The sequence below is a fragment of the Leptosomus discolor genome, chromosome 2 (genome assembly GCF_034619465.1).
Source record: "Leptosomus discolor isolate bLepDis1 chromosome 2, bLepDis1.hap2, whole genome shotgun sequence".
Lineage (NCBI taxonomy): Eukaryota > Metazoa > Chordata > Aves > Leptosomiformes > Leptosomidae > Leptosomus > Leptosomus discolor.
In genome coordinates, this window is record NC_141392.1 from 47944646 (window position 1) to 47964658 (window position 20013).

Sequence of the window (20013 nt, forward strand, 5' to 3'; positions counted from 1 at the left end):
GATGCACACATATACACATACATGCACAACTAATGGAGCTTTTTATGAAGATTTCCTACTTGAAATGTTAAAAAGGAAAGACACATAGGAATAATGGCAAGTAAGATTGTAGAACTGAATGCCAAATGCAATTTATGTGTTAAATCCAAAATGCAGTATATTCTTTTTGCCACCAGATATGTAGTAGATATAATACAGCTAACTACATAGTTGAATATGCCAGCCAATAGCCACACCTAGATTTTTCTTTTCTCTTCAGAGTGCTAGCTACATTTTCTAAACTCCAGGTTTGTTTTTGGTGAACAAATCTGCCCAGCTCTAGTAAACATTTGCTGTATAACTGTGGAAGCCTATGAAACCTAGGAACTCTTCGCTTATTGGTACTTTTCCCCATTATAAAGTTTACAGCACAGAAGGGTCTGTAATGATGAGTAAGTCATTAAAAAAGCTGATGAATATTCATTCTTATTCTTAAATGAATTTGATTCAATAACCTTTCCTTTGCATCTAACTGTGTTCCAAAGCTAATTTCAAGTTGGATCACTACCAGCAAATCTGAATTACATACTCAAAGAATCCAAAATTCAGACTCATAAGAATGGATTCTGCAACTCTCCAGTTAGGGAATAGCACTGCCCTGGGACTGGAAAACCCTGACTTTCCACTGGTTCTGAGTGCCTGCATCTCATTTAGCAATCAGAGGCTACACAGCACGTAGAATACCAAGGGTTACGGAACCAACCTAAACCTTCATCCTACAAACACTTATGCCTGGGCTTAACTTTACAACCACATGTAAAGGTTCCTTTGGTTTTAATGGAACTAATCACAAGAAGAATGCAGGTAAGTGTTTGCAGGATCAGGGTTCAGCAGGTCATGAATTGTATTTTAGGAACATTTACAGTTAATTACTTGTGGACGACTCACAGAGCAAGAGGTTTTACCAGAAGACATTTCTAGATAGCAAAAAAATTCAAGAACTTCACAAGCATAAAGGGCAAAATTTCTGAATAATTTATTTCCCAAAATTATTCATGGATTTTTGCCATATGCTAACATCAGGAATCTATGAACAGTAGCACTCCTGCTGAGCTATAGAGAAGCAAATTTCTGAATCTTGAGAAGCATTCTGAATCCTTTGAAAGAATTCCCAGATGTTTTTACGGAGTAATTTAATTTCCTCCTCAAGGACTCTCAGTTGTGGAGGCCTAGAAGTTGTATCGAACCCAAGAAATAACATCATGTATTTGAAAACCACTGAGATAGTCTTGTATACACTGTTATCTTTGAGGAGAATATTTGTTCTACATCTCTTCACTGAGCCCAGAGAAATGCATTCTCTACTGTCTAAATACCTGGTGCAAAAAGGGACCTGGAGGAAAGCCAGATGGCTTAAGCTCAGCCAGTGTGAAACGGAGGTGACACATGTTGGCAGACTCCAGCACTTTGAGGAATTGGCAGGAACTTTCACTGCCTCTTCAGCTGATGGCATCTGTCCACCCATTGTCCAAGTGGCTTTGCAATGAGCTAGACTGCAAATTTTCCAGGCATCATCTTGCTATTTTGTATTTGCACAGCGCCCAGAACACTGGGATCCCGGACTATACAACTATAAACCATTGTGATACAGACAACTAACTATACTGACCACAGAGACTTCTCAAACTCATCTCTGGTCCCAGCTTCTCCATATCAATAGCAGCAGACACGCTGTCCTCGATCTGTGCCTGCGCCAAGGTTGCAGCACTGCCTCACCAAGACATAGCATGTATAGTCAATCAAGTCTTTGATCCCACATGACTAGGGGGACATAATCTGGCACTACCGTTGAGCCTCAGCTGGAAACTCTGCTTAATACTGATGTTTTGCTTTCTAAAATAAAACTAACCTCAGTGAGAGCATGCGACAGTAATTTTGCCTCTTACAGTGGTGACCAGTTCCAGGTAATCCATGCTAGTATCTAGAAAACATGAGCATTGAATATTCAAATCCCCGATTGTCAGAGACAGCCTTTTTCTCAAAAATAAGTGTACAGAAAGATTAATGCAGCAGGCTACAATAAAAATATTTTCTTCAGAAAAATATACGTACTGATGTGATATCAGAGAATCAACAATTTTGACTACATCTTGTTTATTTTCCTTGACAAGTGAGCTAATAAATGCATTGCTTGACACTTTCAGTCATTACTCATCAGCCAAAACTGATGTTAGTTCTGTACCATACATTAACTTACTCAAAATGTTATGAAGGGGGAAGTCTTGCACTGGCTTATTTTTTCACAAGCCCTTACCTCATAACTCTGCCTGGATTTAAAAAAGCCATTGTTTGATACAAAACACAAAATTACTAGGGTGATTTATTATCAGCACAGGGTATTTCAAATTTGCTGGGAACTGAAAATCCCACTGTGCTCATTTTATTTGAAAACTGGAACACTTCTCCAAGTGACTAAACACAAAGAATAAATGCCTAACCATTGTTGTACCCTCTTGAAAATATAGCTGCAGATACATACTCATTCAGAAATGAAAATATTTAATTTTCCCTGTCCACAGATTAAACATGAGAGCTGTTTCTGCCAGATAATCAAGGAGAACTTGCATCCAAGTATGAAAACACATCAAAGTAAGATACCCATTTTGCAGGGAACAGCCTTACAAATCAATGGCATGATTTTATTCAGTTTATACCCTACCAGATGAAAAAGGAGAAGCCCCATACCATGCGTCTTAGAGGAAACAGTGTCTTATTATGCAGCTCCCACTCACTGTCATGATAAGGTTCAGGTGTCATTTTTCATTATGATTACAGCCCTGGAAGACTGGAAGATTTTCGCCTTTTCCATTCAGTTATATGAGTTTTTCCTGCCATCTTTCAGATTGCCAGATGATGATGGTTGCAGGCATTCTGGTGGAAAACACTCAGCTTATTCTACATCAATCTTCCCCTCTTCTTGTGTTGTTTTTTTTACTCATCACCCAAGAACTGCAATCCAGTTGCGCCAAGTTATTATGAGATACCTCTCCCATGTCTTCACTGTACCAGAAATTATTTCAAGATTTTTTAAATGCATTTCTTGAAGCTTAGTAGCTTTAGGAATACAGCATCAAAGTTTGTTCAATGAGGGCAAATATCTTACTCCCTTTCAGGTTCCAATGTGATCAAAGTTTCACTCTGCTCATGCTAGGATTTTATACTGGGCACAGACAATACCTCTATCTATAGTCACGTACTTACAAGCAGCTGTTTTAAAAGGATCTGAGGTATTTTCATAGTAAATTTCAGACTTCTTTTAAAAGACAGTAAGTATCCTGATTTTCTTAATACTCACATATATTTCTACAGAGCCCTTGCTAAAAGAAACAAAGCTGTTTAACATGCACGGTTTTGCACCTTCTTTTAGATTTCTTGATTAGGCTAATATCTGCATCAAAACATTTCACATAAATTCATTTTTCTTCATCCTTTTGGTATTAGAAAAAAAGAATAAAGATAAAAGCAGAGTAAGTATAATGTTCAATAGAAAGAAAGGGCTCTCAGCTCTCAATTCTAGAGCGTCTTTATCCCCAGGGAGGGCTCAATGATATGTGCTTTTGAGCAGCTGAACACTGACCAACAGAAATCTCTTGAAGTATAGAGTATTAGTCCATGCACAGAGGCTTGGGCCTTGTAAGCAGGGCTGAGCAGTCTACATGGAGTGCTACTTTAAGGAGAATTAAATTTAAGATTTCATTAGATTAAATTGGTTTTAGGGGGCCATTAGTCATTCCTCTCCCCTTCCCCTGACCTGATATCCACAGTGTAGGTAATATTCAAAACTCTTAAGTGAGATAAAGGACTATCTGAAAAAGTGCCATTTTTCAAACAGATGCTCTCATACCCTATTAGCATTGTCAGACTTACTCCCCTGCTAAAAGCACTTCAAAGTGGAACAGTGCAAGAAAAAATGTTGCTGTGTGATCCAATCTCAGCTGAACACTATCAACCATAGCAGAGAAAAAGCCAGGTTGTATCTCACTGCTGTTCACTTCATGATCTGTTCAGGTAAGGTGGCAATTACATCATTTGAGCTATCAAAATGTATTCAACTACTGATGTTAGTCATACTTGCTCCCCCTACAGTCACTGGAGACAGGCACTTCCCGAAAGAGATTAAATCTAAACCAGACACCAATGGGATACACAGATGTAATTCTAGCATAAGGATATGAACTCATTGAATATTTATAAATCAAAATCTCTGTTCGACCCTTAGATATTACAAAAATGACCATTTGCTTGAACAGGTAAGAATGAACGCCTTGTAGATTGCGCCCCCCCGTCCGCCTTGGTGTGATGACTACAAGTCTATGATAGATTTTCCCACTCTGCTGAGCGTAGTTTGACTAGTAATGCACTCTGAGTTTCATCCAGAAGGGCTGTGTATTACATCTTCTTGTTATATGATAATCTGCCACGGCATTACAAAGTCTGTGCAAACTTTCACTGTTTAACAAGACCGCATTTGCTTTTAGCTAGGAAGTTCACTGTTTCAATCATTGTTAATAGATGTGCTCCTTCCTATAAGCAGTTCAGAGACATCCAAGCAAAATTACACCATGTGGAGGCATGGAACTGCTAAATATAAGCACAGTTTTATACAGCAGTTAGAAACTTCGCGGTAAAAGAAAAAAAAAATACCTCTGTAAATCAGCTCCATGAGTTAATAACACTCATGATAACAAGACTGTTATCCATGATGCTGTTCTCTTTTTTTAGAAGAAAAAAAAAAATGTGTTCAGCCCAAGCTTTTTCATTACTGGGTTTAGAACACATACATATAAATATTGTATTTATTAAATGCATGGATTAAAATGTATAGATAAATTAAAGGTGAAAATTAAAACATCTTTCTGAAATGTCTTTTTTCAGCTTTACTGAAGTTTTATGGCAGAACAGGTTTCACTTAGTTTATTGCTTCTCCCTAAGGGGAAAACAAATATTTGTTATGCGTGTGTATTTATATATATATTTATGTACTTACATATACATTCGCTCCAAAATAGCAATTTCCCTAGTAAAGATGGAAGAAGATGGTCCTCTATCAGAATCAATGTCAAAATCACCAAGTGCAGGGGGTAGCATTTGTCTGCCTATATACATCATGAATGGGTAAACCAACATAGCTTCATGAAGGTCAGTGGAACTTTTCTGATGTTTGACTTAGAAAAGGCATTTCTGGGGGAAAGCATTCTCTCACTTAATCATTCTCTGGCCCCGATAGCAAAAAACCACAAACATAAACCCATTTGGGGATTGTTGGTGCAAAGACAGTGACTGTACAGCTGCAGGGTGACGACCTCCCAGGAAGCCAGCCAGACACAGGAGAACATTCTCCCTTTCTGGGCATGTGACCCATGGAGGTGTCCCACTGCTCCCACTGAGAGCAGGACCCAATGGTAGAGAGCAGCAAAGCAGGCAAGAGATTTGTCTGGAAAGGGAGAACAGCAACAAGTGTGGTGAGAAACAGAATTCATATTCTTTGGCATAGCCTCCAGCATTTTTTTAATGCTGAGAAGCAAATTAAATCAGTGTTTATTAGTCTTAACATAGCCCTTTAAAATAAACATAAATTTATAGGTTAATATTAAATGGAGCAATGAATGAAATGCTATTGCTGAGCCAGTAGCATCACCTCTAATTAGCCAGCTTTTCTCTTTTGCTAGTTGTGACACAGCTGTGTCTTTCACTGGCATTTTTCTTTCACTGGCATTTTACTAGTAGCTCAAATGCTTTCACTGTAATTTTTTTAGACAAATTCACACATAACTGGAAGTTACAGAAGCTCTTAAGTTATGTGCTTGAGCATATTTTTTTCAGATATTAATATTTCTGCCTTAGGTTAGGGGGAAGATATTGTTTTGTCAAGAAATGACTACAAATTGAGGCCAAAATAAAGCAATATGAAGAACTGTGGCCAGACCATTGGTAATTAAAGACAGGATGGGGAGATGGACAGAATAGGGTGTGCATGAAATAAATGTGATCATCAGAGCCTTGAAAAATAACTTGCAGGCCTGCCTTCCTCTGGAACAAAACTGCCCACTGGGAGACTACAATTTAATCCTGTAGCCAGACAATAGGGTAATAATATTGAAGCTACTAAATCCAAAAGCCCAAGCAAACTGTTGTAGCTTAAAGAGACAGAATCCTCTTTGGAGGTTCAGCTTCTCTGAAGCCATAGTAGTGGCCTCAGGACTTTGTGCTGCAGGCTTCCCTTTTTATACAGAGGTTGGACCAGTAGACCTACGCGGTCATGAGAAGTACTGGCTTAGCCCAGCATCCTCTCCAGGCCACCACTGCTCAGTACGCAAATAAACTTGCATCATGGTGTGGGCACTCTGACCAAGCTGGGGCTTGAGATACCAGCCTGTGTGCTTCATGCAACCCTCTTCCCATGGCATTGCATTAACCTTACTACATTGCAGACACAGAGATCTCCTCTTCGACAACCACATCTTCGCCCAGTCAGCATCCCTCACTGTCTCTGTCTCAGGCTGCCAGCATGGGGAAATTTTAGTGGACGTAACATGTGGAAAGAGTCCTTCACTGAGCTGTCACTAACCTATATGTGGCCTACGGTATTGGAAAGGCAACCAGTGGCTTAGGATAGCAGAGGGCTGGAAAGTCAGGCTTCCTCCAGCAGCCCCGTACATTAGCTACTGATTTTGAAGGAGAAGCAGCTATTCCCTGCCTCCCCCAGCACTACGTGGCTGAGAAGGAGCAAGCCTGGCCCTCCAGCATCCCTCTGCACCTCACTGCTGAGCCTCACCTCTCCTGTCCTCCCTGCAGGCCCTGCCAGGCTCCAGGCAGGCCCCCTCCTTCATCCTTGCCATATAGCCACTCAGTTCTGCCATCACTGCTGTGAAGGTTCACACCGGCTTTGCACCAACATTTCCTGGTCAAACACTTAACTAGGCAGGTCTGCTCCATATAGACCCATTTTGCCAAGTATTTCTTGGTAAATAAAGCAGTATAGGGCTCAGGACAATAGTTACAGGCTCTTCTCCCAAGTAACAAGTGATAGGACAAGAGAAAATTGCTTCAAGTTGTGCCAGGGGAAGTTTAGATCAGACATTTGGAAAAATGTCTTTACCAAAATAGTACTCAAACATTGGAACAGGCTGCCCAGGGAAGTGGTGGAGCCACCATCCCTGGAGGTGTTCAAAAAACATGTAGATACGGCACTTCTGGACATGGTTTAGGGGGCATGGTGGTATTAGGTCAACAGTTGGACTTGATGATCTCAAAGGTCTATTCCAACCCTATGATTCTATGATTCAAAACAGTCAGCAACTTCAAATGGTTGTTTGACAACTCAGAGCTTTAAGATGCAATAGCAGAAAAAGATATTTTAAATATTAGCTCATGCAGCCAAAAAAATGGTTACATCATGAAAATATAATCCTTTTAAATCACAGCTCAGTGAACCGATTGATGTAACAATCTGCAGCTCACGTGAAGGCAGGCATATGTATATAACCTGCATTATGATCAGAAATACTCAATTACTTAACTGTTACCTTTAAAAACAAGCAAAGTTTTAGTCATTCAAACACTTACGAATGTGTAGTAAGATAACATTATTTCTTACTCAGTGCCAGTACCAGACTACAGAGAGGAAACAAAGAACTGTGTGAAACTACACTAAGCAAGATGAGATAGACCAGTAGCGGTATCTCAGCATTTTAGCTGAGAAACAGTCTGGTACTTTATGAAATCTGACGGTCAAAAGTGGAGCAACTGTAAAAGCATAATGGAACATACCTCAAAAGGAAAAGCAGATATGTCATTGTCTCTCACTTTTTTTTAAAGATGGTTTTGAAGTAAGACACTTTATATGATGGCTGTTTGGCTGTTGGTCTTGCATCATTGTGGTTTGAGTGTTTCCATTTATTTCTCTTTCACTTTGAAAAAAGAAGATGCACTGCCAACAACCAAAAGCAAACTGTACTTATCCACACATAATTCACCCATAACTTAAATCATGCGTTTTGCTCCACAAAATATAAGCCGTTCAGGATCAGTGCTGGATTATCTCATCAAAACACAGTAAATAAAGTCATTACAATAGGAAGAATATTGGGCAGTTAGAATACTTTTGTTTCTCTTAAGTAACACAAATGTGAAATAAACAATGAGTTAAACAGCTGTCATGCATGATTTTCAGAAGAAAATATTTACTGCTTGAATGCCAAGGTTAAACTAAGCTTAGGAAGATCATAGGACAAAACAATAGCTGAGAACAGAGTCACTAGTAGGCTGTGAAATCAGAAAACAACCTGTAGTTCAACACAAGCACATTTAAGGAAGAGTTTTAAGGGATTTTTTTTGTTATTAAGTAAGCTGATTGACTATACAAGGGACATGCATCAAGACATTTAAATTAAGTAATATTTTAACTTTCTTAACTCTCAACTTTCTAACTTGACTTAAACTGCAAACTGTCACAGTACCAACACAGCAATCATCAGAGCTTAGGTCCTGGATGGAAAGCACTGGTTTTGGGTTGCAGGGAAGAGTGGGCAGTGGTCTACACTCTTGCACAAACTGAGAATTCAAAATCTGTCTCACAGAAGCTGAGCAAAGATGCCAAGTTTTCTACTTTGGATTCTTCTGTGTCACTGAATAAACCCTAGACATTAAAAATTGAAACCTTTTAGATGCTTATTAACTCAGTGCTATGAAAAACCTGAAATACTCATCTTTTTGGAGAAATGCTCTAGGATCAAAAATTGTCATGAGAAGCACCTGAAGCAAGGCTTTTCAGACAGCTGCAGGATTACCAGGAAGGACAAAAGTAAGAGTGAAATGCTGGTCTGATTTCACCAATAGAAATCTACAGTAACTTCAATGCAATTAATGCATTCTACTGGATTCCAGCTGGGTTAGTTGAGCTCAGCATCTCAGGAAAAGGAAATATTCAGCAGTGAAGAGCTAGGCTATTTTGAGAACAGGGAGACTTCTGAGACTTGTATCAGATGGACTTACTGAACCTACACACTCACCCAAGTCAGTAGATTGTATTACTGTTACAGTTTATAAAGCACTGGCATTTCCAAACTACAGTTTCCCCTTCACAATTATCTTTTTGTATGAGAGGAAGTATCACAACTACAGAAACTCCAAAAAACGCTCTGTGTTAAAGAAAAGGAGAAACTTAACCAAAATGAAATGTAAACAAAAATAATGGTCTGACTTACAGACACAAAATCATAGAAACCCAGTAAAGTCTAAAAATCCATCTTGACATTGTGTCCCTCTCTCAATCTTGTATGCCTTTTACTCATTTGGATCTTTTTTTTTTCCCCTGCACGAAAGATGAGGGTAATTATTTAAATAAAGAATGTTGTATAAGCAAAATCACATCTCCCATAATACTTTTCAAATTTTTCCACTTACTGTTCAAATTTCAGGTCTTGGTAATGGAAATTATATTACATGAAAAACAGATACATTCCCAGGTTAAGAAAGAATACAAATATCTTAAACTATATAAGGCATTATCCAAAGTTTATTCAGCCCTCACACACAGCAGAGCCTAAAACAGAGCCTTCTTGCATTCGATGAATATTTTTTAAATAAGAAAAAAAGTGCCCTTGAGGCGAGTTAGCTGAGTGGTCTGGCACTGTCTCAATATGCTATCATGTCTTGCTGTTTTACATATCCAAGTCCCTTTCTTCCAGGTTGCTTAGAGCAGAGGCAAGACTAACTTTATGAACAGGTAGCTTATCTGTTGTCTAAGGCACCGGTCTCCAAAGTGGGGTGCACATACGCCTGGGGGGCATAAAACAATCAATTGGAGTGCACGAAGAAAATACATTTTTTACTATAAATAAATGAAATAGAAGATTAAAATTGTGTTTATTTCATCTTTATTTAATCATTTTTTAATGTCTATATTTGGCAGTGGTTCTAGAATGTACTTAATATATTAGTACAATAGTAGAACTATATAATTTACAAATAAATATACATCTGTTGAGGGTACGTGCTGAAAAATACTTTACTGATTATTAAAAACTAGTGAATACATGTAATGCTTAAGAACACCCTCACGCATAGACCCAGTCTGAAAAAACACAGTTCTAAGAACTGATATTTCTTCAGCTTGGCTGATTTTGACCTATTACCACTCATGATTTTAGGAAAATACAGGGACATGTACAGCTTATACCATCATACTATAGGTTTAGCTTAACTACCCTTCACGCTATACCCTTTTAAATGCCCTTGACAAGCTATCCAAAAGCCTGAAATAAACCATTCAAGATTCTTTACAGAATATATTGGTTCATCACAGGCTTCCACGTGTGTATAACAAAGAGGACAACAAAAAGTCAAAATACAAACATTTGAAAACTCTGAACATGAGAAAAGTAAAACCCCTTCTGTTTCCATAGTATGTGACATTCTTTAGACTCCTTTTTGAGTTCATTTTCATTATCTCAGAATAACTAGTTTCTGGGAAGGATCAAAACCACAAGGAACCTCAGAAAAATGCTTTGGATTTAAAAAAGGACTAGAAATCTAATGGAAAGTATTATTATTATATAACTTCCAACCCAATCTAACAGATAGAGGTGGCTTGGATTGTTCTTACAACCTTAGACTAGCTTTCAATTTCAGACACTTTATATTACGTTACCCTTAGGATGTGAGGATATATTCTCAGTTCGGTCTAAATCAGTGGAAATTTTGCCATAGACTCCAAGGGGCCCTTACCTTCTACAATTTTGACTTAACAAGGTATCGGTGTTTGCCAAAAATGGATCTTGATTTATTGGCAAATTATTGCTAAAAGTATTTGGCTTAAAATGTAATGTCCTTAAATTTTCAGGTGGTATAAATCAGCGTAGCTGCAGAACTATGCCAATTTAATCCACCTGAGGATGTATCAGTGCATTTTATCCTATTTACAATCATTCATAGTAGTAAAGTAATTGCTTTAAAATCTTCCTGGTTTTACACAGCAGGCAGTCACAGTGGTTTCACCCAAGGCTACTGCATTTTTGTGGGTATAAGCTGCAAATCAAGGAACCCATCCTTTCAAAAATGTATTATTCCCTGAAAGTAAGTACACAATTAACCTGCATTTTTTTATTCAGTCTTGGCACCACTCAGCAATCAGATGCTGTATTTAAATTTAGACAACACAAATGCAAACATGCTTTTGCAACTGCTTACAATAGAGCAACTTTGAGTAACAGCAGTTCATTTCTACTAAAAAGTTGATTCTTATGAGCCATTAGTACAATTTTACCTGTTACTTTTTAACAACTAGACACACCTGTGCAAGATACTCTTTCAACCTTCTTTTTTCAAAAAACTGTCTAAGGTAAACTCAATTCATTTTCACTTGATGTAGTGATTGTGTGGTAAGAGAGAAATTTGCCAGTTGAGGACTTGGGCATTTAATAGACTAGTTGAGTGAGAGGAAAGAAAAAGCCTTCAGAGAGAGAAAGAAAAACTAAACACCTTAACACAACTGCAACTGTGAAGCAACCTCTTCCCCCATTACTTCTGTAGGCATGTGCTTCACACTGCTGTAGAGTAGAAGAGGGAGGTTCTTCTAGCTAAACCATAAGTACTTAGGAAATGTTAGGAAATTTTGATATTTGCCTTATTGTAAAATAATACAAAGCATTTTGAAGACAAAGATTAAGCAACATAAGATGTAGGAGAGCAAATCCATGTCATACATAATAATTTATGATAATTGTGAGCTCACATTGCTGCAGTGGTTTGTTGGACTAAAGCTCACATAATGCAAAATACCATAAAGTAGAAAAAGAAAATCAAAAGACTATTGCCTAACTTAATGAAAATTAAATTATCAGGTAGGATTTTACAGTACGGAAAGTTCTTGTAATTGTTTCACTGGAAAAGTATCTTGAGTTTGGATAAATCTTTATTACTGTACTGTATAAAAGCACTACTGATTTGGCTAAGAAATAGATGTGTGACAGCTTAAAACTCTTCACCTGCCCATCCTCCAAGATTCCAGCTAGAAAATGGTTCATCAAAAGTTTTAGCAAAGGTAGAAGTGACCAGTAAGCGATACCTTTTAGTGCAAAACTTGTTTCTTCAGCTTACACTCTGCTATACTCCCCTCTGAGTGCAAGTTCTTTTCACTCAGGAAAAGTACAGATGAAATCAAGTAATTATCCAAGTCTGTAACTATGCAAGTGCTGTTTAAAATAAGTTGTTGAAGATGGCCAACTTTCCATTGGTTTTCATGGAGTAAGGATAGTAAAACATCATAGAATAGTCTGGGTTGGAACGGATCTTCAAAGGTTTCCTAGTCCAACCCTCCTGCAGTGAAAGCAGGGACATGGTTAGCTAGATCAGGTTGCTCAGAGCCTCATTCAACCTGACCTTGATTGTTTCCAGGGATGGGGTTTCTGCCACCTCTCTGGGCAAACTGTTCCAGTGTTTTGCCACCCTCAAAAATTTCTTCCTTATATCTAGTCTGAAACTACCCTCTTTTAATTTAAAAGGCCATTACCCCTTGTCCCATTGCTACAGGCCCCACTAAAAAAGTCTTCCCATTTTTCTTATAAGCCCCCTTTACGTATTGAAAGGCCAAAATATTTCCCAAATTTTATCCCTGAAATACTTGCTAACTTCCCTGAAGTTACAACAGTAGTAACTTCAGTAAGCAGGTACTGACTGATGAAATGATGGATAAACATCATCAATCTGACTGTCAACAGAGTGTATTTGCCACTAAATTTCACATGTCTCAGGATTTATGTGGCACATACGGTTCTTGCTGACCTCTGTGAGCAGCTAAACAGTAAAACTGCAAGTCAGGCATGTTCCATCCCTTTTTTGTGAAGGAAGAGAAATGAAGACAATTTGGCAAGAGCTGTAAAATTCGTGCTCCAAGATGATTTTTTAGTGTAAATCAGCTTTTCATCTCTTAGTAAGTGTACATGTTCAATATCTTAAGTGATAAGCCATAATGTGGAGTGAGTACCTCAGTCATTCGACCCTGTCTCTCCACTGTCTTTTTAGGTAATCAAGATTTACCTAAAAAACTGACCAGATTTTCTGTTCCATTCCTGGTCCTTGAGAAGGCTGTGGCCTCACTGCTTTAATAGTTGGAAACCACTTTACAACTCCCAGGTGAAATTCATTCAGGGTAGTTCATACCTATTTTTATTGTGCCAAAATTGTCATAGAGGAAAACAGCTTCTCTTCCTCATGCTCTGAGGAACAATATCGCCTCTGGACCTCGTCGTCTTTGTCTAAATGAAGCAAATGGTAGCTGCCTCCTCTTGGAAAGTAGCTGCTTTCCCTGACACATTAGTTCTAGGTGACTTCACCTGTGTATCCATTTTCCTGAACTCATATGACCAGAATTGTACCCACAGTTCTAGATAAAATCCAGGCAAAATAATAGGGCTATGTGAAATGGCATGAATGTTTCCTTGTCTGCCTTTTCTGTCCTGTTCCTGTCTACCTAGCTAGATATGTTTTGGGGTCTCACTTGCCATTTTTACAGCCACAGTAACTGAACAGCTTACAGTTAACTCTATGATTGACTTCTCTCTATGCAGAACAAAACATCTAATTATATATGGTATAATAACATATCATTCATATTTCTTCTTTTTTTTTATTGTACCTTGTAATTAAATTTGTTCAATGACAGAGAGTATTAATGAGTGCTTCATTCAACATGCATTCCAACACTGATAGGCATGTTTAGTTCAGAATTATTGTCTAGATGTTTCTTTGGGTGACTAAATAGTTTTCATGACACAAAAAATCTGCCCACATTATTTCCTTGTTTCTGGTTCTTTACAATAGCTGACAATGATTTCATAATTCCCTCATAATATGTGCAATATCACTAAACCTGATACACCTCAAGTTATTCAAACACATTAAAAGGCCATTACAAAAATGAAGCAAGTCTACTGACTTCTGTGTAGTTTAGCTATTCAGAGATAATATCTCTCACATGCTTATAAAAAGTGTGAAAAAAAGGAAAAATCTAATAAACACCAAGGTTTGTTCCTACTAGAAAGAAGAATAAAATAATACTGTTCTGAGGCAAACTGACAAGGGTACTCGTGGAAAACAGTAACTAGATGATACATTTTTAGACTGATTTCAAGATAGAGGCCAATTTCCCAGGGATTTTGCTAGAACAAGGATTATGAAGTACTGGCCAAGTTACTCTGGACGTATTTGCTGACTTCTCTGGTATGACAACAGCAAGGCATAATTCCAGTAAGTAAATGTGACTGCCTTTAAACTACTGAGCCTTACTTCCTCTGACATCCGAAGACCCAGTTTTACGTACATTGTTCCAAAGTCAAAGACTTCAGTCAGTGGCAAATTCACACAGCAACAGCTAAAAGATACACTGTTTTGACACAGGGGAAGAAATTGCTTTCTAATTAATTAGGTTGACTAAACAAAGCATTGGAATTCATGGAACCAAATTTATCTGTTTCACTGACCTTGAAGCTGGCGTCCTTTGTACAAATCCTTTGTTTTGGTTGGGTGAGCTCTGGCACTGTTATCACACTTAGGTTGTTCATACCTACAGAACAAACATGGTAGGAATAAAATCAGTCAAGGTTAATTTGATTTAGAACGAATTTATTTCTAATTTTGTAGTCCAAATTAAACTTGTAACTTCTTTTATTCAGGGAATAAGCTTGTTTTTCATTCAAAAGGGGCAATGCAAATTCATCTATTTTCCACTTACATCTTTATTCTTCTGGTGTTGACACCAAAAGAAAAAATTATTATCTATTCTAAAGCCCATTCTAAAGGGAGGAAAACTGAGGAAAGGAGAAAATTGTGGGGAATTGCTATAAAGTAATATAATACATAATAAAAACAATTTTGAAAAAACACTGAAACCAAAACCAAAGTCAGGCTCTCCTCCCATCTACCAAATCAAAAAGCCATAAACAGTATGACAAATTCTGACATCTGACACAGTATTCATGTTGGGAAACACCAGAAAAGCAATTTCAAAATCAGAGCAAGCCAGGTTCTGTAGCTCTAAAGCCATGTGCTACTGTATCCTCTCCAAAAATCCTGTTTACATAAGAAGGGCTAACCATGAACAGCTACATTTGATCGAGAGCACAGAACTGATAGGGTTTCCAGAAGGAAAGGAATTAGGATGGAACTGCTTGAAATGGATTGTGAAAAAGACTGAATCTCCACCTGCTACTTGAATACTCTTGTTCCTCTATGCTTTCTGATTTTATCTAAAGTCACTTTGTTAGTCCAGCTGGTAAGAAGAAACTCCGTGATATTTGCACTTCCAACAAACATTGACTTACGCAACACCATTAGCAATCTCTTTTAGGCAAGGCTGTGAGGCATGGGAGCGTCTGCTGCTGAGTCTTCTTTTTTCTTATGTCCCACTATTGATGCAAGGTGGTTTTTCACTCAGCTTGACAGAATCTCTTTCTGAAAAATTTTACTTTCTCAATCTCCTAAAGTACTTTGAAGCTGCAAAATTTAGGGTATAGCACTTCAGAGAAAGTTTCAATTCTCAGTTAAACACACTTAGTAATAAGACTTGTGTCCACATACATGTGTGTGCACATACACACCTGTTCACTGAATCTAGGCTCTTTCATATTTTACATAACTACTCATCTTTCTTTGAAATTCTCCTACTCTAAGTTCCCCAAATTGACATTTACTGAGCAGCATACTAAAAGGGCTAATTAAAATATACCAATCCAAATTTTTGGAACAAAATGTTCTTTCTAAAAGCATTAAATGGTGGCTATGCCCTAGTTCCAGGCCAGACTGCCCTTAAGAACAATACCTAAGTATTCTGATCTTAATTATCAGGCAGAATGGGGGAAAAAAAAAAAGAAAAAAGTTATTTTTCCTTTGAGTCCTTAATTTATTTCCACATCATCTGATGAAACTGCCCACTGGCCCATCAAATTTTGGCGGCTGTAAGAAGGTACAGTGTTGTTTTCATGGACATGGGAGAGCTACAAGCACTTTTTTTCCCTAAAGAACAGCAGGAATAGAAGGTGCTTTGATAGCATGGGTTGGATTCAGATAGCTGATGGATGACCATTTCAATCAGCCAAGAAAAGGGTGAAAGGGAAATCTCTAAGCAATACTCACTAATGCAGTATCTGGCAACCAGCCTGGTCCCTGATTAATCTGATACCTGACTGTGCATTTCCCTCGTCCTCTTCCGTTGTTGTTTCTGCTCTGTGCCTACACTTTCTTTTTTGGCCTTTACTTTTCTATTTTCATTTAGCTTATATTTTTGTTAAATACACATGTAGGTCATCATATACACACTAAATCTATTAAAGCCCAATAGGTGTTAAAATGCTGCAATGTGAAAAGTCTACATTTAACTCTTTAAAGCACCTGAAGACAGAAAACGAATCATTAGAAATTTACCATATAGGAACAGCCATGCTAAGAACTGATAAGAAAAACACATTTACCTCAGTTTTCATGAGGAAAGAGTGGGAAAGGGATAGCATGTCAGAATGGAGCACTGTCAGCTTAAAAACAATGTAGTCAAAAGACATCCCAAGTTACTCTTTTGAATTTTAAAGGAGAAAGAATCCTTAGCAGTGAATGTATATCTAGAGTTGGCAAGAGCTTATGAAGGCTGCTTTATACCTCTGAGCAGTCTGCTGGGAAGCACTAATACTTACTGAGGTGTACAAAGCAGTAGAGGATGGAGGCTTTCACAGGGATTCTGCAGTGTGGGCAGCCTCATGAAGCGGTTGATTCATGGGGTTTTTTAAGTTTAGGGAATCTTGTGCAAGTGAATTGAGGATCAATTTGCCCATGAACCTAGTTGCTAGAAAGTCGCATGTGAAAACACAGACTCACAGCCCTGCTGAGCAAAAAGGCTGAGGATCACACTGTGATGTCCAAGAGACATTGGGAGCCAACTGATAGACTTTAGGGAGAATGGTTGGTTGTACCCTCTAACTTCATTGCCTCCTTTTAGTCAAATGGATGTTTTCTCTACGCTTTCACAAAACCCAGAGTTACACTGCACCTATTTCTTCTGAATTTTACTGTCTTAAATGTCCTAGAGTAGTTCTTCATTCACATATCTTTATTTGAACTCTAGAATGAGATTTTTTTTTTCCTGAAATACCTTCTCTAACAAATGATTTATCTTTTTTTTCAGATGACAGAACATTAGAAGGTGAATGAGTATTAACAACTTCCCTTCATTTTGGAGGTCTAATTTAATGTGACTACTATTTATTGTGGTATTCAGAGCCTAATGATATGACAAATTTCATCCTCATTAATGTATTCAAAACAAACAATGTGCAAAATGCTAAGCTGTTCTGGCAACAGCTTTCCAGATCTGTCTATCCTTTCATTGTTGTAGCCTAGTGATTTGATCCAGATTTGCAGAACAGAGATTCCAGGATCCCATGCATCCATCTTGCTACCAGAACTACTAATGCTGTCAGTTCCTGCAGTAGAGCTACTCTTCTAATTTGCATTTTGCAGTGGAAAGCTGGAAGATAGCGTACACCATTTTGCATGAGTTTTTTAAACTAGGAAATACTCACATGTTCACTCTTTCCATTCTGTAAGAAAGAATTACAAGATAACTGCATATTTCTCATCATATTCTGATCCCCTTTTACTTCCCTCTACTAGAGAAAAAAAGTTTACTTTTATCAATATAGAAAAAAAAATTAAAATCAAGAAATAATTAATGGGATTCCAGTCCACCTAAATCTTTCTCAGAAATAAGGTCTAGACATTCCTTTTAAACTCCAGGCAGTAATCCCACCTGCTTGTTTACCAGGACTGTTCCTAAATACACCATTCTTTATTTAGTACGAAACTCCTAAAATTGAATACTTTACTTGCCTATGTGTGCTCAGAAATGTCCTGGAGAAGACAGAGACTGCTTCTAGACCCATCAAAGGGTTGGGAAGACCTAGAATTCCAGCCTATATGACAGTAGAAGCCACAATCACATGCACTGAATGCACACTATACATATGAATAGGAAAGTGAGCTGGTTGATTTTCAAGCATAACCCCCTCCAGTCTCATGAATGGTTCACCCTGATGTGCAGAATGTGGCAGGAAGCCTGCACAGATAACAAGGAGCACCTAAAATGGAAGCATACAAAGTGTCAGATGATAAGAAGGATTAACACTAAAAACAAGTGAACAAACCTAGGCGTGGAGAACAGAAGAGCAGAAAAGGGAGCCTCTGGAATCTCTAGAGGACACCTCTAGGTCCTCACACAATATGTGTACTGATTTTATAGTTTCAGGATCAAATTTGGACTATTCTGTTTTGACAATTTATGAATCTCAACTTGCCAGAAACAGCAGATCAACAGTCACTTTAGGTCATGCTCACTTCAGATGGTACTGTAATTGGCATGGTCTAGACTATGGTACAAACAGCTACCAGTAAATGAAGACTTGAAGAATATGTGAAAAACACTCCCCAAGAATATAATACTTTATAGCAAGCGGCTCTCAATGTTTTTTCACAAACCTTATGCTAATGATATAAAATGATTTTTGCTTAAACTTGAAAAGATTTATGATTGCATCAAGATACCCATACTGCCCTCCAGCTTTATATGAGCTTCTATAGCATTCCTACAAGGGCCAAACCTCAATAACCAGCCTAAATAACATCCTTTGGAACCTGATACTTGCCTTGCCTACATCTGCTCTATGTGGCTCGCAACACTGTACCCTGCATCCGGCTCAGCTGAGCCGACTGAACTCCAAGCTTCTATTAATAACACACTAAAATGATATTTCCTCTGTATGGGTTCCCAAGCAGTTGTTCCATCAAAGCCAGTCATATGAAATAGTTGAGGAGGTTGCTGGAAAAATAACTGAACATTTCTGCGGTTGGATGTGGTTTCTGTCATAGACCATTGCACTTGGTTCTTCTCTATTCAGGCTAAGGAGTGTGAGGTTTCCTCTGGGCTTATTCATTATCTTCTCCAAGCCTTGGATTCCCAGCACAAAATAGAAGTCAGAAAGAGGACAAGGGGATCAAACTGCATGTGACATTGCAGTGAAACATTCTGTGACCATCTGGCCTTAACTTTTGATGTCTCTTAGAAATATTCCGCTTCATATGGAAGAAACTTATTAGACATAATTCCACCAGCAACAGAAAATCTACATGCTAGTACATGCACACTAAGGCATCTTCTCACTCCAGCTTTTGAGCACTGAATGTGTATTCCCTTACCTGGTTGATGTACCAGGGATGGGACGTCCAGTATCCACCAGAACACACCAGCAGTACCCTGTGGAAGGATGGCACTGCACTGGTTTGTAGAGGCCACCCTGAGCACACTCTGGAATGAACACATTGTCTTTCTGGGGCTGCTTAGCTTCCTCCAGGGCTGACTGAAGTTCTTGATCACATGATGATGCTTTTGGAAGGAAAAGAAAAAATACTGAAGAACCTGTACGGAAAGGGCCTACTAGATTTATCAAACAGTTTCTATATCTTTCTTTGACTGCATATAAGGATTGTATTTGAAAAGGCTTGCTACAGCTCAGATGCCAGCTACATTGGTTTATGCTGTATATTGTTAGGAACTTTAGTTTCCTTTTCATGTAGCTGCTTCATAGTACAATCCTAATACTATCTTGACATCCCCCTTTCCAATACTAGATACAATCTATGGGTTACCAAATATTTTCTCTGTCATCTTAAAAATATCCTCACTCACTCCACAGTCCCTAAACTACTGATTATTTTCAGAGGGAACAGTAAAAATCCAACTTCTTAGGATTCCTTACATGAATTATTCATCTAGATATTCATTTAGATGTTTATATCCTGCTTTTTCTTTCCAGTTTTGGAACAACCTTTCAATATAGTGAAAATTCTTTCATCTTCTTTTCTGCTAATTCTGGTATTGGCGATGTATCATCTGCTATAGAGACCAAAGATCCACAAGAAAAAGTAGTACATTTT

The 20013-nt window shown here is 38.1% G+C and overlaps 1 protein-coding gene across 3 annotated transcripts in view; it reads right to left on the minus strand.

The window, feature by feature from the left end:
• The window catches only part of SMOC2 (SPARC related modular calcium binding 2), a 145267-nt gene that overhangs the window by 24026 nt on the left and 101228 nt on the right, over window positions 1-20013 (minus strand). For all 3 annotated transcript variants that reach the window (XM_086461032.1, XM_086461033.1, XM_086461031.1), the window contains exons 8-9: window positions 19276-19462; window positions 14520-14602 (exon numbers count right to left, since the gene is read on the minus strand). In XM_086461032.1, coding sequence (XP_086317158.1) covers window positions 14520-14602; window positions 19276-19462 — 270 coding nt within the window. The remainder of the gene's footprint in view (window positions 1-14519; window positions 14603-19275; window positions 19463-20013) is intronic.